Below are 23740 nucleotides of genomic sequence, written 5' to 3'. Positions count from 1 at the left end.
ATAATGAGCTATAGATAATCAAATTCTGGTGATAATATCTTTCTTTGGATTGTTTTTCAAAACTTATACATATTTTAAAATCAAGCCTTAAACTTAAAACCCCCATATATAAAATGGTAATGAAATATGATCTTCATACCAACTTTTATGCAAATTACTTTATCTAATCATATTTTACTTAACCTTGTATATAAAGCATGGAAAATAAGAAAATACTTATCTTTTATGGGTCCCAACTTTTCATGTTTCTCGACATCTCAGATGGTATCTTCACTTTTACAAAGATTAAATAATCCTGAAATACTTAAAATTTGCTCATATAAATATGGCTAATATGTTAGTAACAATCAGTTTGATTTCAAAATTGAGTCTATACCAAGACTACTAGTGATTCATAATTTACTAACAAATATCTTAATCTATATATAATATCAAAGAACTATAGAAAAATTGATATTTAACAATGACTCGATAACTCAATCATTTTTTTTAACCAGTTTAAAAAAAAGAATAAACCAATTCAACCACGTACTACTCTTAGCAACCAGAATACATATACTAAATCATATGGCTTTTAAGAGCATAAAATATTTGATTCTCATCAAACAAAGAGGTAGCACACTCACGAGATATAGTCTCAACGAAAGCAAGACGAAACACTTAGGGTTTAGCACACTCACAACTAGGGTTTTTAAGATTTTGCTAATGTGGCTAAGGTTTTAAATAAAAATACTAATAAAAGCTAATAACAATGTTAATAAAAATATGCAGCCGTATGGTTTCAAACGTAAAAAGTCTAATAATAATATGGGATGCAGCCATAAAATTAAACCATCAAACATATGACTCGATGACATACCACATGTTAAGCATTAAGAACATCGAACAATATGCTTTTTTAAAAAAAAATTATATGCAAAAGGTTGAGAAATAATCATGGTGTCAAGTAAAGACAAACGATATGAATATGCAGCTATATCCAATAAAAATATTTAAGATAGCTATTGGTTATGACTATACGCAACTATATAAAATAACAATAATATGAATCCATATGTAAGAACAATAGCGTATGATGACAAATTGCATCCGTAATGAAGCAATTACTCAAGTGTATTCAAACATAATTAGCGAGATTGAGTTTAGCTTATAACGTCGATATGATCTCATCAGATACAATGATTTTTATTCCTTGAAACAAGGTCGAATCAATATGGTCGAATAAGAACTTATAAACTCAATCAATTAAGTATGCGTATGAACTATGAATCCACTCTTACAAACCATGAATTGATAATAAGCTGATTTGAAGAAAGATTCAACATAAACTAAAATATATCAGAATAAAGGTTTATACCCTATTAACTCAAGATCGCTAGAGCTTCGTGCTCATAACGTGTTATAAGTAGAGATGAGAGAAAGAAGAATTGATGTGTATTATTCCATGAGTAATGAGTCATTTATATAGGATTACAATAGCTTGTGGACAAAGCCACTTGGAGAACAAGTAAAGCTTGGAGAACAAGTATATTTAAGACTTGCCATAATGGCATCACCATAATATTCATAACATTCATATCCATAGTAACGTCTCCTAATTACTTAGATACTAGAAGAATCTGAAGCAAACTATAATATTGCAAACTCTTCCAAAGAAAATCGAGACAACGATACCAATTTATGTACATTTTGTTTATTAACTTATTTCAAAGGAATTGCAAGGGGAACAAATTATGATTAACTAGGTGCATAGTCTCCGCGCAAGCGCGGGGTCAGCTACATTATAGATGCATTGTATAATTTTGTTTACGGGATTTTATTATTTTTTTGTCTATAATGTGATTGATGGGACTTTGGATATTACATAGGTTGATGAGTTTGATAAAAAAATGAACGACGAAGTCATATGTTGATATTTTTATATCTTATATGTTCAAAGTTGAGGGTGATGGAACTTGTTAGTGTTTAATTAGGTAATTGTTTGTATATAAATCAAATAGTGCATAGAAAAAGATAATAAATTTGGATTTAAAATGTTATGGTTTCAAAATAACTGGGCCTTGAATTTGTGGTTTAGTCTAATACTTAAGAAACTGTTAGGACTTCAACTCCTTTTTACTCTATGTTGGGAATGTGGGCACTAATTTCCCGATTCATGTAGGTAAAATTGTTTCTTAATTTGTGAGATTGAAAAACGTAGATTGATTTTAAGTATGATTGATGATAAGTTTACTTGCATCAGCTTCGTCTGCCGTGGGTGTTGAGTTTCGTCGGCGCCAGATGTTAGACATGCAAGAGAGAAGATCTGAATATGTTAATTTCGTGTTTTGTTTTTTCTTCTCTCGTGTTTTGTGGGTTCTACTCTTTGCTCAGGCTGTACAAAAAATGAAGTCTAGCTAGGCCGTCTCAGTTCTCTGAAGTATTCCCCTGATTAACCTCCCACCAACATCTATCTTCTGATTCTGTCTTGAAGTCGAGGAGCTTCCAGAAAAATTAGCTTCCATCTGTTGTTCCGCTTGGAATGGAGAGTTCTGAAATGCCGCATAAAAAACATATTGGCAAATAACTAATGATTGTCAACAACTATTACTATACTAAATAGAAAATAAATCAAGGTTTTTTGTTCTGCACAAACTAAAATCTTACAACAGGGTTGTCACGGTCTTTTTTCAGGAGCAAGATCTTTTTCTTCCCAGAAACCATAGTCAATGCAATTCTTGGGAGAGAGCTATCCATGACAGAGGCTAAAGTTGCGTACATGAAAAAATAGATCAGAAACACAATAGATTTTTTCAGAATAAGGAAAATATGGGATAAGTTGTTGACTAATTACCAGTTTCAGTTGTTGGTATGTCATTCCACTTGAATTTGCCTGATTGTAATCTTGCTTGGAGCTGCCAAATATGGTATGTTTACCAATTTTTAGGTTTGTGTTCGCAATCACTTGGAGCACCTAGCAACCTCAAAACGATCGACTTTCACAATGGAATCTGCTTTCAAAGATGGCATGTAATGATTAGCACGTCCGACGGGAGTAAACCCATGAATCACGGAATCTGCAAATATATTATCCAACAAAGAATCAGGAAATAAATTAAAACAATTATGTTAAATAAGTGTGATAGATCGAAGATTAACTTACCATTCCATCGAGGAAAAGAACCGTGATTCCCACAAACTCCCTGTCTTTCTTGAAGTTCAGGGAATCCCATAAGCGGAGGAAGCCAGAGACTATGATCTGACTACTAAGACCAAGACGGAGAGACTCGAAGGTTGAGTGACAGACGTCGGGACGCCGGTTTGACGAACTGGAGAGGCAGAGAGAAACATTTTCTAGAAGATGGTTAAAGCTAAGAGGAATCAATGAGTTTTGTGGAGATGCAGATTGAGTTCATCAAAAATGAGAATCATATATATATGGTTTACAGAGGGGCTACAAATCAGGAACATTTATGATCAAGCGATTTAAAATGGGGACATGAAGAGTTCACCGGTGAAAAAATAGATTACGAACATACACATGGTGCAACTCTGTAACTCAGACTTGTTTGAGACAATGATGAAAAGAACCCATATTAAACTACAACAGTTTACAATATATGAAAACCATAATTGTTGCAAACTTAAGCTTTTTTCATATAACATGATGAATCTCATTTAAAAATGAAACCCATAACACACTTGTAGGTCCGACCCTCAAAGGAAGCCGAAGAAGCAATGGCTTCCGACCTTTATAAATATTAGGTTCGGTCATCAATGTACAAAGGTATCAGTTAGCTTAGTGGTATAAATGTTGGTGTTTATATCTCAATAACCCGGGTTCGAGACATGAGATTTTTTTTTTGGTTCTTGCACTAAACCGGAACAAAGTTGTATCTAACAAAAAAAATTAATGACACATTTTTCTCTCATCCTTTTTCTCTCTCGTTTAAAAATTAAAGAAAAGTTCAGCTCCGGCGGCGAATGAACATGCATACCGGGACTGGAGGCGACTTCTCGTCTCCTACTCCGCACGTTTGTCGTTTGCTTCTCCATGGTTTCTTGTTCCTCACTGTCTTCTTCCGATTCTGTCTCGAAAAGAGTCTCTGGTTTAGATCTTGCTTACATAGAGATTCGATGCCGAGAAGCTCTCCGATCGTGGTTGGGGTCTTGCCACAGAGAGGAGTGGTTGCTATCGGCGTGCGTTGCCTTTTTAGGGTTTCACAAGGAGGTTTTCCTTTTCGCTCCTTGCAGAGTCGACGGTTGATGCGATGGTTAAGCTCTGTTTCTAAATTGTGGTGGTGGATTTACAGATCTGCTTTCTTTGGTTGTGAATGGAGTGATGTCGGTGCTGGTTTATCCATGGTGTCGTGGAGAGTTTCGATCAGTGTGTTGACGGCTGAGGGCTTTCGAGGGTCCTTTGCTCGAAGACTTGCTTAGTCAATGGAACAAGTGTGTGTCGGGTCCGGTGGTGGTGTCTTGTGGAAGCCTGTCGTGTCACGACTCACAGCTCGAAGACTTGCTTAGTCAATGGAACAAGCGTGTGTCGGGTCCGCTGGTGGTATCTTGTGGAAGCCTGTCATGTCACGACTCACATTCGTCATCCATGGCTTCTTCAGTGTGGTGCGTGCGATTTCCTCTTCATCTGATTTTCCTCTTCCCGATACTTGTGACTGGTTCATCATTGAAGCGTTGTCGGCGGGTGTCCCTAGTCCTTCAACTTGTGCGATTTATTAGATAGGTTTCATTTTCACTAGAACTTATATTAGACAGTTCTCGGAGGAGACGATTGGTTTTAATTGAGGTGGATGCTTGCCTCTGTGTTTGCCTTCTGTTTACAGTGACATCAGTCGGAGAGGACCATATATCAGTGCCGTAAGCCTGCGTTTGTTAGCTCATGGTGATGTTCCTTTCTAACACCATTTTTAAGGTCGTAGAGCTTTTTCGGGGATAAGTGCAGCCGTCAATTCGTTCCCAAATTTTTTTCATTCCATAATTGCTGGAGGTTATCATCCGACTTCCATTAGTGCGGGTTAGGCGATGAAGGCGGGATTGTACAGTCAAATGTTTTCACAATCTTCGGGTTTACGTCTTTCCATGTCTCTTTTTTATTTCGTCTGTGTTTCAATGTTAGTAATGGCTACAAGCTTAGCTAACTCTAGGAGACAACACGGGAAGTTCCTGCATATGAGTCAACGAGGTCAATCTCACTTTCTTGTGATCATCGTCGAAAGTGTAGAACGGCAATCGGATATTAGATCCAAACTACTGGAACAAAGTGATGGATTGAGCGAAGATAGTTTTAGAAAATAATTTAAATTGGTTGATTTTGTGTAATTTGATTTGTAATCGACTCTTTATTCCTCAATTCTTTTGGTTGTTGGTGTTTAACAAAAAGATGATTCTTTTGAAAAAGAACAAAAAAACACTCATTAAGCAACAATCTTGAAGAGATTATTTAGAAAATCAATACTATTAAAACAGGAACATGCCCCATTGATATTAGTTGAGTCTAATTTAAAATAAATCATCAACGATATGTAACTGCTTATATCAACTTTATTTACACGACTGTCTAAGAAACAAATCCTCAATATGTAACTGCTAATATGACTTTTATTTAAACGACATCTAAGAAACAAAACTGTTCCTATTAAGCTCCTATTATAAAGGCCTATATATTCTGCAACAAATAGATAATTTAATTTCTGAGTATTTAATTAACAAACTAGAACATTCGAGGAATCAAAACTACTATTCTCAAATCCATTTCGTTTTTAACAAATCGAACCCATTATCCCGAGATATATGCACGACTCCTATATTGTTGCCAAAATAATTTTGATTTTTGACATGATCTTAACTAAATAGTGTTTCCATCACCAGAGGGCGGTTATATATATCCTTCCTACAACCTATACTCTTATCACACTTCCTAAAATCAAAAGTCACGGACTTTATCGCTACAGAAATACCTTTAGTCATGGAACTCACTCCTTTGGCTGACATCAAACCATTCATGACTGAGTATCGTGTACAAGTTAAGGTGCTCCATACCTGGAGGCAATACACAAAACTTTCAGGAGAATCATTGGAAATCATTTTGTCTGATGCACATGTAAGTCTCACATCTTAGCAAACCTATCTATTATTGTTTTCTCTTGCCACTAAACTAAACTGCTATCTAAAATCGAATGGCTTTGCTTTTTTTTTTAGGGAACAAAAATTCATGCATCCTGTAAGAAGACATACCTTGATAAGTTGACGAGGAAACTTTCAAATGTGCTTTCTATTGGAATGTGGAGAAACATTGAAAATTTCTCCATCAATAACCCGAGTGTTTCCTACAGGCCTACCAATCATCAATACAAAATCAATTTCATTTATGGCACTGATATCACTCCATCAACAATCCTAAACGACAACATGTTCCTGAGTTTGGTGGATTTCCAAACTATTCAGAGTGGAGTGGAAGATCCAAACATCTTAATTGGTATGTATGTTATATTAAATTTTCGTTTATATCTTTATATTAGACCTGAACTTTATAGTTTGATCTTTAATTTTTGCAACTTACAGATGTTATTGGACAAGTGTCTGATTTGGGAGCTCTAGAGACAGTTCAGTGCTCGGGTAAAGCAAGAAAGAAAATCGAATTCAGTTTGACAGACCTTGTGTAAGTTAAACCATTGATTTGTTTTTTACATCATCACTATAATTAATACTTTCACATATATATTTTGACAGTGGCCATAGGATTACTTGCTGTCTGTGGGGAAAGTTTGCTGAAAGCATTAAAGCTAACTGCGATGCAGCTGGTGAAGATTCGGTTATATGCCTCCTATGTTTTGTGAAAATTGGGACTTATAGAAGTAACCATATTATCCCTTATCATAACATAGCATCCTACGTTTATATAGTTTTGTTATTACTCACTTTTTATGTAACATTGTTAATGTCAGATGAGATTCAAATTTCAAACTCATATGATGCTTCTCAAGTCTTTTTCAACCCGCCAATAATGGAGGCTGAGGCATTTTTGAAAAGGTATATTGAGTTTTAGTAGAATAGATATAGGATTGTTCTGATAATTAAAACAACTGTTTTTGTTCACATTTAATAGGGATGTTGCATCCAATGCATTGACATTGGTTGAATCCAACCAATCAATCAATACTATTAAAACAGGAACATGCCCCATTGATATTAGTTGAGTCTAATTTAAAATAAATCATCAACGATATGTAACTGCTTATATCAACTTTATTTACACGACTGTCTAAGAAACAAATCCTCAATATGTAACTGCTAATATGACTTTTATTTAAACGACATCTAAGAAACAAAACTGTTCCTATTAAGCTCCTATTATAAAGGCCTATATATTCTGCAACAAATAGATAATTTAATTTCTGAGTATTTAATTAACAAACTAGAACATTCGAGGAATCAAAACTACTATTCTCAAATCCATTTCGTTTTTAACAAATCGAACCCATTATCCCGAGATATATGCACGACTCCTATATTGTTGCCAAAATAATTTTGATTTTTGACATGATCTTAACTAAATAGTGTTTCCATCACCAGAGGGCGGTTATATATATCCTTCCTACAACCTATACTCTTATCACACTTCCTAAAATCAAAAGTCACGGACTTTATCGCTACAGAAATACCTTTAGTCATGGAACTCACTCCTTTGGCTGACATCAAACCATTCATGACTGAGTATCGTGTACAAGTTAAGGTGCTCCATACCTGGAGGCAATACACAAAACTTTCAGGAGAATCATTGGAAATCATTTTGTCTGATGCACATGTAAGTCTCACATCTTAGCAAACCTATCTATTATTGTTTTCTCTTGCCACTAAACTAAACTGCTATCTAAAATCGAATGGCTTTGCTTTTTTTTTTAGGGAACAAAAATTCATGCATCCTGTAAGAAGACATACCTTGATAAGTTGACGAGGAAACTTTCAAATGTGCTTTCTATTGGAATGTGGAGAAACATTGAAAATTTCTCCATCAATAACCCAAGTGTTTCCTACAGGCCTACCAATCATCAATACAAAATCAATTTCATTTATGGCACTGATATCACTCCATCAACAATCCTAAACGACAACATGTTCCTGAGTTTGGTGGATTTCCAAACTATTCAGAGTGGAGTGGAAGATCCAAACATCTTAATTGGTATGTATGTTATATTAAATTTTCGTTTATATCTTTATATTAGACCTGAACTTTATAGTTTGATCTTTAATTTTTGCAACTTACAGATGTTATTGGACAAGTGTCTGATTTGGGAGCTCTAGAGACAGTTCAGTGCTCGGGTAAAGCAAGAAAGAAAATCGAATTCAGTTTGACAGACCTTGTGTAAGTTAAACCATTGATTTGTTTTTTACATCATCACTATAATTAATACTTTCACATATATATTTTGACAGTGGCCATAGGATTACTTGCTGTCTGTGGGGAAAGTTTGCTGAAAGCATTAAAGCTAACTGCGATGCAGCTGGTGAAGATTCGGTTATATGCCTCCTATGTTTTGTGAAAATTGGGACTTATAGAAGTAACCATATTATCCCTTATCATAACATAGCATCCTACGTTTATATAGTTTTGTTATTACTCACTTTTTATGTAACATTGTTAATGTCAGATGAGATTCAAATTTCAAACTCATATGATGCTTCTCAAGTCTTTTTCAACCCGCCAATAATGGAGGCTGAGGCATTTTTGAAAAGGTATATTGAGTTTTAGTAGAATAGATATAGGATTGTTCTGATAATTAAAACAACTGTTTTTGTTCACATTTAATAGGGATGTTGCATCCAATGCATTGACATTGGTTGAATCCAACCAAGACAAACTTGAGAGGGAGATAAGACGCGACCCTTGGATGCAATACGCAATTAGAGACATTGTAGAGCTACGGCAATTAACTCAGGTTTTAGTTATATAATCTAACAGTATCCATGGTTAAAAGACTAACGTTTTGGTTTTCAAATGTAGACTAAGCAATGCAGAATCATTGCCACAATCTATGCTATTGACAAGGATTGGGGATGGTACTATTTTGGATGCAAAACTTGCCAAAAAAAGGTCACCCAGATATCGAGAACAGTTAAAATCGTAAATGGGAAGGAGATTGTAACTCATGTCTGGTTCTGTGAAAAGTGTGATGATAAAGTCACAGAAGTTTTACCGAAGTAAGTTATTTGTTAGAGGCTTTTTGTTGTTATCATGATTTTTATTTCCTAAGATACTAATTTTAAATATGTTAATAGGTTCAGGATTCATGTATGGGTGAAAGATGGTACTGGAGAAGCTTACTAATGCTATTTGACTGGATTGCAAGCGGAATTGTTCCTGAAAATGCTGCTGACTTGCTCAACGGTTCATTTGATGAGGTTATATCTTTTTTTCTCAACTTCAGTATACACTATGCCTGCAAAAACGTGGGTTCATAATTAAATTAATAGAAATATTTAATTCTAGAACATATATTGAATATTACAGCTAAAAGATGTTGAGTCTTTTCCTGAGGCTATTACTTCTTTGATTGGGAAGACTTTCATGTTTGGAGTTTACATTGAGAGAGTAACAATGTTAGTAGCAAGGGTGGGATGTATAAAGTTGGTAAAGTGTGGAAAAATCTGAGTATGCTACTGATTGGTGGTAGCACCACCGAATCATTTACTCAGTCTGATGTTGGAACTAATAATTTAAGTTGTTCACAGGTATGGTTTAGTATTTTAATATTTATAAATTATTACCTTGATCTATATGACTTCACCAAATTGATATATAAATTGTTTCTACAGGGTTCGATTTTACTAATGGACAGTGAAGCAAACGAAGACACTGTGGTAACCCCATCGTCTAAACGCAAAGAACATTCCAACATAAGTTCTACAACAAAGAAGCAGTGCACCAGAGTATTTGTGAAGAAAGAAAAGACCACCAAAGAGGAGCCAAACACCAAAAAAAGTGGCTAATGAAGTGTTCAACATTGCTTATTTGTTTTTTTTTCTGTTAGCTTTACTTTAAAATAAGTGCTGATTTGCTCAATTGTTTCTGTTATTTTAACTTTTATTTGCAATAAAGATGATTTTGAATATTAAAATATCTTTACATTTTTCTATTTCAATTCACAGTAAAACAATAATTAAACTTTGTCACTGACTCATTCCGAGATTTTTAAATTTATGATATATATTAAAAGAAATCTGCAAACATTACATTAATCATACTTTCAGGACATTTATTTGGTATTAAAACTTATATAAATGATTTCATGTTAATTATAGATATCTCCTTATATATAGGAAACTAAAGTTAATGTATAGTTTTTTAATTATTCAATAATAAACGACATCATTAAAACTAATCCACGTTCATAGAAAGCTAACCCTAACACTCATTACAGAACAACGATGGTTTCTTATATCTAACCCATGGAAAACTAACTTCTCTACGCACAGTTACCTACACAACCAAACATGAAGAACAAAGAAGACAATGAAAGGAAGAGAAAAACAAATACTCAACCTATATTTCTTTCTCCGCCGGATTCTAAATCGTCCGCTCAAACAAAATCTGATATTGGCTTTAGATCAGTATTGAGAGATGTTACGAACTTACATCCAACACTACCAAGTTCTGGGAGTACCTAGGATCTTACTCATCCATCGACTACCTTCAATTCAGCAAATCCATACTATGGTACTTTTTCTGTTATATGATACTGTATTTCTGATGGATGAGTAAGTGAATCAATATTATCAAATTCATGTGTCTATTCTGTTGTTTTTTGCACCTACAGACAAAGCTAAAGGAAAACAGCCTCAGTGTTCTAAGTGATTTCGAGCTAATGGTAACTGGTTCCAGTTTTAAAAATATTTGAGAGCATTGTACAAATTGTAGATTTAACAACTAACTAACATTGCTTTTGTATATTTTTGGGATGGTGAGGAGGTGATTATAACAATAAGGCTTCTCAGTTATCAGACATCACAACAAGAAGAAGCACATGTCTCAACATTCAACCGAGGAATCTTTTACCAGCCTTCTCCAAGTCAGACAGTGTCAAGAAACCTAATCCGATGGAGTGGCCCACATCTCAACTGAACGAGGCAGAAGAAGAAGATGACTTTCAATCATCTGTTAACCACAGTTCCTCTGGTATTCATAATTATTATCTTTATCTATTCTATTAATTTGCAAGAAGAAATTTGATAAGCTTTTTTTCTACAGAGGAGGGTGAAGATTATAGTGATCAGAGTTATGATGTTAGTAGTGACGATAGTGAATCCAAGTCCTATCCCAGATGAACAAAGGTCTAGGATTTTGACTATGGCTGATATATTTAGAAACATGTTCCAAGGCGGTCAATCCTCATCTACTACACCTTCTTTGCAAACACTAAAGACTATAGGTAATTGAATAGTTTTTTTGGGTATTCGTAATTCAGTATAACCTTTTTAAGTAACTTGACTTTCTGAATTTATGAATTTGTTACAGAGTACTTAGATGAGGGTGATCCTACTTACATATGTGACTACTGTGGTGCGAAAATGTGGTATGGTGAACGTATTGAAAAGAAAAGAATGTCCAAGAAACCAAAATTTTCTTTGTGTTGTGGACTAGGTCAAGTTCAGTTGCCATTACTAAAGGAATCACCAGAGATTTTGAAAATATTGCTACATGGTGATGATGAGATCAGCAGCTATTTCCGAGAAAATATCAGGCAGCTTAATATGGTTTTTTCTTTTACATCTCTTGGGGGTAAAGTGGATAGATGTCTTCCTCAAGGACGTGGGCCAAAGATGTTTCAACTTCAAGGAGAAAACTATCATTTAATGGGCAGTTTAAAGCCACCAGCTGGAGAAGAACCCAAGTTTTCTCAACTCTACATTGTTGACACAGAAACCAAAATTGACAAAAGAGCTTCCATTATAGGGTATTTTCTGAATTCCTAAGGATTAATATAATAGATAATATGATTCTATATTACTTTGTATTCTAAGATTGTCAAATATCTTACTTTTGATGCAGGTAATACAAGAAAAAGGCTGATAAGGCTAAAAAACAGGGTCTAAGAAAGAAAGTCATTGAGATGATTGTTGAGATGCTAAACCAAGTAAATCCATATGTGCATCAGTTTCGTTCAGCAAGAGATCGATTCAATACTAACCCTGAGACTACATTTCATATGAGGATTATTAGCAGTCGAGAAAAAGATGGAAGGGCATATGATACTCCTACTGCATCTGAAGTTGCTGCACTGATTCCTGGGGATTTCAATTTGGAAATGGATAAAATAGATATTGTTCTAGAAGAGAAGCAAACAGGATGGCTTAAACGGATAAGTGAAATACATCCTTCCTACCTAGCACTACAGTATCCTCTTATCTTTGCATATGGCGAAGATGGGTTCAGACTTGGCATTGAAAAAAGAGTTACAGAGGCTACAGCTAAACTGAAGAGGAAAAATATCAGTATGAGACAGTGGTATGCATATCGGATTCATGAAACAGAAGGAGAATCTCACACACTTCTGCACTCTAAAAGGCTATTCCAACAGTTTTTGGTCGATGGTTATATAACCATAGAAGCAAATCGGTTGTGCTATTTGAGGATGAACCAGAAAAGCCTGCGATCGGACAGCTTTGATTCAATTCAGCGATCTGAAAACAATGGGAATACAGATATGCACGAGCAAGGAAGCCGATTTATTTTACCAGCCACGTTCGTTGGAGGACCAAGATACATGAAGAATATGTATTTGGATGCAATGGTGATTTGCAAATATTTTGGATTTCCAGATCTGTTTATAACTTTCACATGCAACCCTAAATGGCCTGAAATCACCAGGTATGTTCAACCACGCAAGCTCAGTCCTGACGACAGACCAGATATCCTATGCAGGATTTTTAAGTGTAAACTAGATCGGCTTATGAGCGATTTAACTGAAAAACATCTACTTGGAAAGACAGTCGCATGTGAGTTTTCTTAATGGTTGTTTTAGTCTAAACTGTGTTTAATGGTATAAACTGTGTTTACTAATGTTGTTCTCTTTTTCTAATGCAGCGATGTACACAGTTGAATTTCAGAAACGTGGTCTGCCACATGCTCATATTCTGCTGTTCATGCATCCGAAATATAAATTTCCTAAAACAGATGACATTGACATGATCATCTCAGCAGAAATACCAGATAAGGAAAAGGAACCAGAATTGTTTGATGTGGTAAAGGATATGATGATTCATGGTCCTTGTGGGGCAGTTAACATGAACTCGCCATGCATGGAAAATGGTAAATGTTCAAAGCTTTATCCTAAAGATTTTGTGGACAAAACTTCTGTGAACAGAGAAGGTTTTCCTGTTTATAGACGGCGTGAACAGCCTGGTTGCTTTGTAGAGAAAAATGGTTTCAAATGCGATAACAGATATGTTATACCCTATAACAAGAAATTATCTGTTCGTTATCGAGCTCATATTAATGTGGAATGGTGTAATCAGACTGGTTCTATTAAATACTTATTTAAATATATTAATAAAGGCGCGGATCGTTGTACTGTTACTGTTGAGCCACCAGAGAAAGGAGGAGCAAAACGAAAGAAGTCAAACGATGGAACTACTGGAGTTGAAAAAAAAAACGAGATAAAACCTTCTTCAACTGCAGGTAAATTTCGTTTTGATCTTTCTTCAAAGAATTTTTTTACTTCTCAACGAGATCAGTCTTTCTTCACTAATTTTGTATTTTTTTTAGATATGTTTCAGCCTGTGAAGGGGCATGGAGGACTTTTAGTTTTCCTATTCACTATCGATCAGTACCTGTTGAGAGACTGCAGTTTCACCTACCAGGGAAGCAGATGATCATTTTCAAAGATGATGACACTTATGACGAAGTCACCAATCGCGAGCTTATTGAAAATACTATGTTCACTGGATGGTTTGATCTGAACAAGGTTAGTGATGTTGCCAGAAGACTCACTTTAGCAGAAATCCCAACAATGTTCACTTGGAATAAGAAGGAGAGAAAGTTTCATGATAGACAGAAAGGATTCAGTATTGGTAGGATCAATTATGCCCCAAGGAAGATTGAAGAAGCTTTCTATTTGTGTGTTCTACTAAACATAGTTCGAGGTCTAAGGAATGAGGAGGAGGTTCGAACCTTTAATAATGTTGTTTATCCAACATTTAAGAAGGCATGTTTTGCAAGGGGCTTACTAGACAATGATCAAGAGTATATTGATGACATTTTGAGGACGAGTTTTACTGAATAAGCTGCAAATTTGCGTCACACTTTTGTTATTATGCTGATATCTGGTAGTTTGTCAGAGCCAGAGGTTGTTTGGGACAATACATGGGAGGTTCTATGTGATGATATCGAGTACAAATGGAGAAAACTACTAAACAGGCCAGGTATAATATAATTCTATTTTTATATGATATAACATTCAGAAAATATGGTCTAATTCGTATGTTTATTTTTTTGTAGATCTCTGTTTAAGTGCAGATGAAAAACAACAGTTTGCTCTTCTTGAGATTGAAAATATTTTAAAGAGCAATGGATTTTCTTTAGAGCAGTGGGAAAATATGCCAATGCCAGCTCCAGATATTGTTGGGAATGACAATGTGTTGATTTTAAATGAGCTGAGTTACGATAGGGAGAAGCTGAAAGCTGAGCATGACCGCGACATTGGTAAACTAACAGAGGAGCAAATGAATATTTATAGAGAGATTGTTGATTCTGTCGTAAATGAAAAAGGAGGTGTCTTTTTTGTTTATGGATTTGGAGGAACTGGTAAAACCTTCCTGTGGAGATTAATGTCTTCAGCTATTAGATACAGAGGAAAATTTTGTTTGAACACTGCATCAAGTGGGATAGCTTCTCTGTTGCTCCAAGGAGGAAGGACAGCACATTCTAGGTTTGGAATACCTATAAACCCAGATGAGTTTTCTACTTGCACACTTATTCCAGGAAGCGATCAAGCTAATTTGGTGAAAACAGCATCTCTAATCATTTGGGATGAAGCACCAATGATGAGCAGACACTGTTTTGAGTCTTTGGACAGGAGTATGAAAGACATTTTGGGGAACAAGGACAACAGACCTTTTGGTGGAAAAGTTGTTGTGTTTGGAGGTGATTTTAAACAAATATTGCATGTCATACATGGTGCTGGACGACCAGAAATTGTAATGGAGTCTCTTAATTCGTCATATTTATGGAAGCATGTCAAGGTGATGAAGCTAACCAAGAATATGAGGCTACTTTTTGAAGACCTGTCTGCTGAAGATACACAGGAATTAAAGGAATTTTCAGAGTGGATTTTAGATGTTGGAGACGGAAAGCTTGGAGGAGACAATGTTGGAGAAGTTGTAATCAATATCCCAGAGGAGTTTCTTATTACTGATGGAGATGATCCAATTGAATCAATTAGCACAGCAGTGTATGGGGATGTTGTTTCCTTACAACATAATAGAGAGCCAAAGTTTTTTCAAGAAAGAGCAATTTTATGTCCTACCAATGAAGATGTCAACAGGATTAACCAGCACATGTTGGATAAATTACCAGGTTATACTATTTATATTGACAAGTTACTTTTGGCTATTGAAATCGCTTTGAATATTATTTAATTTTTGTGGTTGTAACATGCAGGAGAAGAAAGAATTTACTTAAGCTCTAACTCGATTGATGCTTCTGATAGATTCTCGAGAAATGACCAGGCTCTAACTCCGGATTTCTTAAACACCATCAAGGTTTCTGGTCTGCCAAATCACAGTCTTCGCTTGAAAGTCGGATGTCCGGTGATGTTGCTTAGAAACATTGATCACACAAACGGAATGATGAATGGCACAAGGCTCCAGATTACAGAGATGGATGATTTACTGGTAAAGGCGAAAGTGATCACATGAGAGAAGGTGGGAAAAACTGTGGTCATTCCTAGACTTTCTATTACACCTTCTGATAAGAAATTGCCATTCAAGATGAGGAGGAGGCAGTTGCTTATTGCAGTTGCATTTGCTATTACAATTAATAAGAGTCAAGGTCAATGTTTATCTCATGTTGGTTTGTATCTACCAAGAGATGTCTTCTCTCATGGACAACTATACGTGGCTGTTTCTAGAGTTACATCAAAAAAGGGATTGAAGATTTTGGTTGTTGATGATCAAGGAAAGCCTAAGCGTGAGACAAAGAATGTTGTTTTCAAAGAGATTTTCCAGAATCTATTATTGTTTTCTTTGCTGTGTTTTTCAGATTTAAACTTATTTCAGTAATTTTCAAACAATGTTTACTTAATTTGCAAATGTTGGAAGTGCTATTTTTGTCTCTCTAATTTATTCATACAAGCAAAAACAAGTATTCTAAGAATTACAAGCAAACTATATTCTCTTTTTAAACCTACATACATACGCAAAAGTACACAACAGACATACAAGTGTATTCACATGTGGTTTCACTCTCTACAAAGCAACATTCGAATTCCATTCCAGACATACCAGCAAGCAACATTCGAATTCAATTCCAGACATACCAGCAAGCAACACTCGAGTTCCATTCATGACTTCTAAGCGCTAGCTAAGTTCGGTTTAGTGACTTACATGTTATTCCAATGCTAAAGGTTGTTTCTGAATGCACTCCGTGTTCCTTTCCTCAATGTCGTTTCTGAACTTATAATTTTTTCCAGCGGCTCCTGAAGAATAATACAGAGTTCAATAAGAACACAGTTGTAATAGCATTTTGTTACGAAAATATATTAAGAGTTTATCTAAACTAATAGTGTTTTGTTGTAATAGAAATATAAAAAAAATTTAAAAACATCATAACCATGAAGGGGCGGCTCAGTAAAGTTGATTGCTCTCCTATCTTCCAGTTTTTTTTAAAGTCCTGAAGAACAAATACGAGAGTTCCGTTAGATGACAACATTACAACATAGACTATTTAGATATTAATTGTAACCAATACATGACTTATCTTATTAGGCAATACATGTCCTTCATACTTCACTGAAATTTTGTCACTTTCGTTCCCTACCAAAATGATTTCATCTTTTATTTGGAATATACTGCAATTGTAATATATCCTTATTAATAAAAAAAAAACAGAAAGCTTTTGCAAAAAAGCACTTACAGATTGGAGTTGAATAGCAAGGTGATGATAGAGACATAAATAGATGTTATGTTTTCAGACAGCTCTATTATCCATGGAGACAAAGAAGATCAAAGGGTTTCCTTCTAATGTACTTCAGACACAAAAACTCATCGATCCAGAAACTAACTCCATCCAGAACAGCTTCACTAAGATTGATCATCGTCTGATCCGACATGCAAAATAAATTACAAAAAAATAATATTTTCAGATCTACTGCAGATTCCAGCTCGAAAAATAGTGTAGATTATGCCAATATCTACACTTTAAGCAAAAAATATATGGTATTACAAATACCTGAACGATCCGAGTATGAATCTTCACAGATCGATGAGTTTGAGACAATCTTTCGATGTAATATAGAGAGAAAGAAATATATTTTTTCCCAAATACGATAAACAGAGTTAAGACAGATCAAACATATATTTTGTTTACCAATTGGGCTTCAAATTTTTTTGGCTTAACTAGAATTGGTTTTTAACAACTAAAGTGGACTTTTCATTTACATTGGATCAAACATTATAAACCCATTTTTATTTGTATCATAAATTATTATGTGTAATAATAACATTTTATAAATCATTATATATAAAATCAAATGATGAAAATTTAATGGAAAACTATTTTTACAAATATTTAATTACTATTTTGTTACTATTTAATTACTAAACAAATTTGTAACTATGCTTTATTATATTTTTTTAAAAAAATAACAAATTTATAACTGTTCAGGAAAAAAAATCAAAATTAATGTGTGAAATGACTATGACACAAGTGTATACTTTGGCAACCTCACAAATTTAATAGAATTATCAAAAGTTCTTACTAATGTTTTTTAAAAATATTATACACAAATATGATTACAAAGAAAACCACAAATATGATTACAAAAAACACAAATATGAATATTTCATTTCTAACGAAAAAAATATAAACAAAAAATATAGAGAAATTGCACCGTACACACAAGACATATACGCTAATTACGCAAATGCCTATGACACAAAAGTTGTGGGGATCCAACATAGAGAAAATGTCAAAACTGACCTTATGTCTATAAAAAAGAGATCACAACAAAACCGGTGATAATAAGTCATAAGCTAAATGAAATAAAAGGTAATTAGGGGAAAAGCAATGGATCTCTCTCTCTTTCTTCCCTCTATTATTTTTCAGAGAGAGGGAATTGCGTTATTTCCCATGCTTGATCAATCTGGTGAGGTTTTCACTCAGTATATCAGGTTTGTCTTCGGCAATGTCTTGTCTGGTTTTTTTTTTTTTTTTTTTTTAGTTTCTCTGAATCAACCTCGCTTCTCTTTTAGAAAGGTTTCAATCGGATCAAAATCTTAGATCGATTTGTTTCATCCTGCCCTCTCTGTTAGGGTTCAATCATCTTCAAGCTTTTGATTTGCATGCAAGGATTTGAGACTTTCGTTTGCTTTTATTTGTTTGATTCGATTGGTTCTGGGTTTGATGTTCTGAAGCGTTGTTTTTTATTTCATCTGTGCTGAATCAAGCTATTGTCGAAGCCGGATTCTTTCTGTCGCGTTTTCCTGTCTCCGGTATGTTTTCGGTGGAATACCGATTAGATCGTCCGGCAACGGCTTACCTTTGGGTAAATCAAGCAAATTTAGCAAAAAGTTGGCGTGTTGTTTTCCCTGATGTGGGGTTTAGGTTAGCAAACAAAAATCTAAGGTAACCAGCTTTAAAAAGTAATAACCGCTAAAAAGATTGTTAAATAGATATTCTAGAATTTTTAGCATGTATATCGGAAGATTATTGCATATGCTAAAAAATTATTGACAAACTAAAAGAAACTTTGCACTGGTTCTGTGTTTTTTTTTTTGAAACACACTGGTTCTGTGTTAAAATATTAAATTAGTTAGCAAATATTGGTGTCGAAGATTTGTTAGATATGTTAGCGCGTTAAATAAGTATTGTAAGCTATACAGTTTAGTGACCGTGTAACAGAAGTCCCGGTTACAGAAGTCCCGGTTAGCTATGTAATTACCATACTAAAGAAGAAGACCGTATATGATAAAGACACGAGGATCAAGTATGCCCTACTTGCATTGTTGTGCGCAGTCATTCTCCCAACAATACTTTATTTAACATATCTAACAAATCTTCGACACCAATATTTGCTAACTAATTTAATATTTTAACACAGGACCAGTGCAAAGTTTCTTTTAGTTTGTCAATAACTTTTTTAGCATATGCAATAATTTTCTGATATACATGCTAAAAATTCTAGAATATCTATTTAACAATCTTTTTAGCGGTTATTACTTTTTAAAGCTGGTTACCTTAGATTTTTGTTTGCTAACCTAAACCCCACATCAGAGGAAAACAACACGCTAACTTTTTGCTAAATTTGCTTGATTTACCCAAAGGTAAGCCGTTGTCGGACGGTCTAATCGGTATTCCACCGAAAACATACCGGAGACAGGAAAACGCGACAAAGAGAATCGGGCTTCAACAATAGTTTGATTCAGCACAGACAAAATCAAAAACAACGCTTCAGAACATCAAACCCAGAACCAATCGAATCAAACAAATAAAAGCACACGAAAGTCTCAAATCCTTGCATGCAAATCAAAAGCTTGAATATGATTGAACCCTAACAGAGAGGGCAAGATGAAACAAATCGATCTAAGATTTTGATCCGATTGAAACCTTTCTAAAAGAGAAGCGAGGTTGATTCAGAGAAACTAAAAAAAACAAAAGTAAAAAAAAAACAAAACCAAACAAGACATTGCCGAAGACAAACCTGATATACTGAGTGAAAACCTCACCAGATTGATCAAGCATGGGAAATAACGCAATTCCCTCTCTCTGAAAAAAATAGAGGGAAGAAAGAGAGAGAGAGATCCATTGTTTTTTCCCTAATTACCTTTTATTTCATTTAGCTTATGATCTATTATCACCGGTTTTGTCGTGATCTCTTTTTTATAGACATAAGGTCAGTTTTGACATTTTCTCTATGTTAGATCCTCACAACTTCTGTGTAATAGGCATTTGCCTAATTTGCTACTTCTTATATGATTTTGGGCTAATTCACTCTATTATATCCGCCAAAATCTAGTTTTTCATTTAATACAAAATCGGATCAAAAATTTATTTTAAATTTTCTAATAATCTATATTATTAAAACTGAAGTACATTTTAGATTTGTTTGGAAACAAGAATAACACTATACATCTGTATTGTTTGGAAACGTGGATAACATTTAAAAAAATTATAGCCTTTTAGCAATATAAAAAATTCGATTTGTAATCAATATTTCATCAAATATATTCTGTTACCATAACTCAAATACACGTAATAAATCTCACTTTTAAATATGGAAACAATAAAAGAATAACTAATAAATAGATTTTGACAAATATATGATACATCTGCAATGTAAATTTATAAAAAATATATAAAACACTTAAAACGGCAAAAAATATAAATTTATAAAACAAAAAAATTAATACCACAATTTAATTGCACTACAAAATGGTGAGGCATCTAAAATATAAAATATTCACATGAAAACTATAACAAAGGTCTCGGGTAGGATCCAAACTCAAACAAAGACCCGCAGATCCAAAAGAAATACCTTTAGGTAATTTTCTCCGAACCCGGATCCAAACTAAACCTATGTTTTGAGTCGGTTTCGGTTTGGTCTTTGGTCTGGATTAAATATTCAGGACTAAGAGAAAGTTATATAAAATGTACATATAAAATCTTATATAGACTACTTATAGAATATATAATTTTCAAAAATTCTTTTGCTCAATATAATATGACTTTATATTATAATATAATTTCAGAAAACCTGCGGTTCGAAAGAGCGGATCTAGTTTTTATTTTATTTGGAGAAGTAAGCAAGCGGCGGGGGAAGTTAAGTCGCTATCAAAATCTTCCGATCAAAATCTCATTCCCTTCTCTTATTCCTCTACTCAAACCCTAATTTACTCCCTCTACGACTCCTTTTGATTCGAAAGAGATGTAAGTCAATTTGGATCTCGATTTGTCCTTCCACACGCTTTATTTGTGATCTCGATCTGTTTTGATTTGATTTGATTTGATTTGATTTGATTTGGTACTTGTTTCAGGTCACAGGAGGAGAAAGCAATGGAAGCCATAAAAGACGCTTTGAGAGCTTTGCGGAAGCGCCATCTTCTGGAAGAAGGAGCTCATGGACCCGCCATTTCTGCGCTCTCTAAACCTATGATTTCTCAGGTACCTTGTTCTTTTTCTCCGCTGATTCTTCAGTTTTCTTGCGCCTTGTTTCGATTAATTTAGTTTCAAAATTCTCGTATAATTGATTGAATGACTAAGGTTCTTGAATATGATTTTTACACTAGTGAATGTTAAGTTCATTTGATTTTGTGAGTTAATCCTTTCTCTACTTTGCCTTTCCACGTTCATCTGTTCATTTGTTGAACAACTGCTTTAGTCCTTCTCCGAACTAAACAGAACGTTGATCCATTTCTCTCTTCTTTTAATCTTTTGAGACGTGTAAACTTATAATTATTTAGTTTCATTCTTTCTTGCTTCTACGTAAACAGTACGCCTCACAGCTCCGATTGCATCCTGGTTTTTTGGTTCGGCTTCCTATTAGATTGGTCCTTTGCTACCTTTATTTCCTGGAATATCTGAAACATATCCTGGTATGGTTCGTCTATATTCATGCAGGGATCTGAATGGAAGGAGAAAACAGAAAAGCTGGAGATAGAGCTACAGCAGTGTTACAAAGCGCAATCCCGATTGTCTGCGCTACTCGTGATAGAAGTAGCTGAATCCAGAACTTCAAAGGCTTCTTTACAAGACAAGGAGTTGTTGATTAATGACCTCGAGAAGGACTTATCCCAAACAAGGTCAGAATTGTTTTCTAGTGACTGTAAGGGATTATATTGTGCGGCTCTTAAAACTATGGTTGCATTTTAGGGAGGAGTGTACACGATTACAAGAAGAGTTAGAGGAAAAGACCAAGACGCTTGATTTACTTATTACCGAAAACAAGGAAGTCAGATCTCAGCTGGAGGAGATGACTAACAGAGCTCAAAAAGCAGAGTCTGAGAACAAAATGTTAATTGATCGGTGGATGTTACAGAAGATGCAGGATGCAGAACGTCTTAATGAGGTACTTGAAGACTTTATTTTTACCCACCCACTCTTCCTTGCCTTGATTTGATTGCTTTGGCTGAATTCTTTTTTTTTTTCCTTCTGACTTAGGCAAATGCTCTCTATGAAGAAATGCTAGCTAAGCTTAAGGCCAATGGTTTGGAAAATCTTGCTAGGCAGCAAGTTGATGGAATTGTCCGACGCAATGAAGATGGAACTGATCATTTTGTTGAGTCTACCATCCCGTCAACATGTGGCCACCGTATCCATGCTCACGAAGGTGGCTGTGGTTCGATACTCTTTCAATACAACTCTCGTACTCTGTTTACCGGTGGCCAAGCCGGACCAGTAAAAATGTGGGACACCAATAGTGGGTCTCTAATCAAAAGCTTAAACGGTTCCCTTGGGAATATACTTGATCTAGCCATAACCCACGACAATAAGTCCCTGATCGCAGCAAGCAGCTCTAACAATTTGTTTGTGTGGGACGTTAACTCTGGTAGGGTACGTCATACTCTCACAGGCCACACAGATAAAGTATGTGCTGTGGATGTGAGCAAGTTCTCCAGCCGACATGTTGTCAGTGCAGCTTATGACCGTACTATTAAACTCTGGGATTTGCAGAAAGGTTACTGTACAAACACAGTGCTCTTTACCAGTAACTGCAATGCGATCTGCTTAAGCATAGATGGGCTTACGGTATTCTCAGGCCACATGGATGGGAATCTGAGGTTGTGGGATATTCAAACTGGGAAACTTCTGTCTGAAGTAGCTGGACATTCTTCTGCTATAACCTCTGTATCATTGTCCCGGAATGGAAATATGATCTTGACGAGCGGGAGAGACAACGTGCATAATGTATTCGATACACGGACTTTGGAAATTTGCGGGACGTTGAGAGCATCAGGGAACAGATTGGCATCGAATTGGAGCCGGTCGTGTATAAGTCCAGATGATGAATACGTGGCTGCGGGATCTGCTGATGGAACGGTGCATGTCTGGTCTATCTCCAAAGGCAGTATAGTGAGCACTCTCAAGGAGCAAACATCTCCTATACTGTGTTGTTCTTGGAGTGGGATTGGGAAACCATTGGCATCGGCTGATAAAAACGGGTATGTCTGTACTTGGACATGATAGTTTGATTACTCAATACGTCTGTGTTTCCAAAAGGTGTGTTTATACTCTGGTCTGGTCGTCTTCGTCTGATGAAGTGTTTTTTTTTGTATATAATTGGTTTTTAATGTTCATTTGTTTCAAAAAGATATACAATAAACACCCAATGCAAGTTTGCTGGGCATTAGGCTCAAATGCATCGGATGCTGAATTTAGACTGCCTACATCTACTCTGGTTTTAGTTTTGTGAAACTCACAACTTCATTATATATTTTACAATCAAGTGGGGTGTTTCTGTAAAGCTAAGTAGTCAAAGTGTAAATATATATATATATATATATTATGTTCAAGACTTGAGTTAATGTCTAACGG

General features: G+C 35.0%; 1 protein-coding gene and 2 long non-coding RNA genes across 4 annotated transcripts; 2 read left to right on the top strand and 1 right to left on the bottom strand.

The window, feature by feature from the left end:
* Nucleotides 1-3575: 3575 nt before the first annotated feature.
* On the top strand, nucleotides 3576-5376 carry LOC106385054. Its single transcript, XR_001277071.3, has 2 exons — nucleotides 3576-4720; nucleotides 4821-5376. It is a non-coding gene; the product is annotated as an uncharacterized LOC106385054 (long non-coding RNA).
* Nucleotides 4809-19043, bottom strand: LOC106421475. Of its 2 annotated transcripts, none has more exons than XR_007329159.1 (9): nucleotides 17441-19043; nucleotides 17126-17309; nucleotides 16823-17060; nucleotides 16597-16688; nucleotides 9320-9434; nucleotides 7936-8035; nucleotides 7659-7740; nucleotides 6232-6331; nucleotides 4809-6036 (listed from the first exon to the last, which is right to left on the bottom strand). It is a non-coding gene; the product is annotated as an uncharacterized LOC106421475 (long non-coding RNA). The 2 variants fall into 2 exon arrangements; XR_007329158.1 differs by having other exon boundaries at nucleotides 16823-17025; nucleotides 17441-19041.
* Nucleotides 19044-20954: 1911 nt separating this feature from the next.
* LOC106421479 (autophagy-related protein 16) lies at nucleotides 20955-23669 on the top strand. Its single transcript, XM_013862318.3, has 5 exons — nucleotides 20955-21136; nucleotides 21244-21370; nucleotides 21827-22008; nucleotides 22079-22274; nucleotides 22367-23669. Coding segments are annotated over exons 1-5 (1530 nt in total). The 5' UTR covers nucleotides 20955-21134; the 3' UTR covers nucleotides 23390-23669.
* Nucleotides 23670-23740: the final 71 nt, after the last annotated feature.

Source organism: Brassica napus, chromosome C9 (genome assembly GCF_020379485.1).
Source record: "Brassica napus cultivar Da-Ae chromosome C9, Da-Ae, whole genome shotgun sequence".
Taxonomy (NCBI): domain Eukaryota; kingdom Viridiplantae; phylum Streptophyta; class Magnoliopsida; order Brassicales; family Brassicaceae; genus Brassica; species Brassica napus.
This window is presented reverse-complemented; position numbering and strand designations above follow the sequence as displayed.

What these genes read in the sequence shown, in the direction of transcription:
- LOC106421479 (XM_013862318.3), top strand. An exon ending in CTAAACCTATGATTTCTCAG is followed by an intron (nt 21,371 to 21,826) that starts GTACCTTGTTCT and finishes ATATTCATGCAG; the next exon opens with GGATCTGAATGGAAGGAGAA. An exon ending in AAGGACTTATCCCAAACAAG is followed by an intron (nt 22,009 to 22,078) that starts GTCAGAATTGTT and finishes GTTGCATTTTAG; the next exon opens with GGAGGAGTGTACACGATTAC.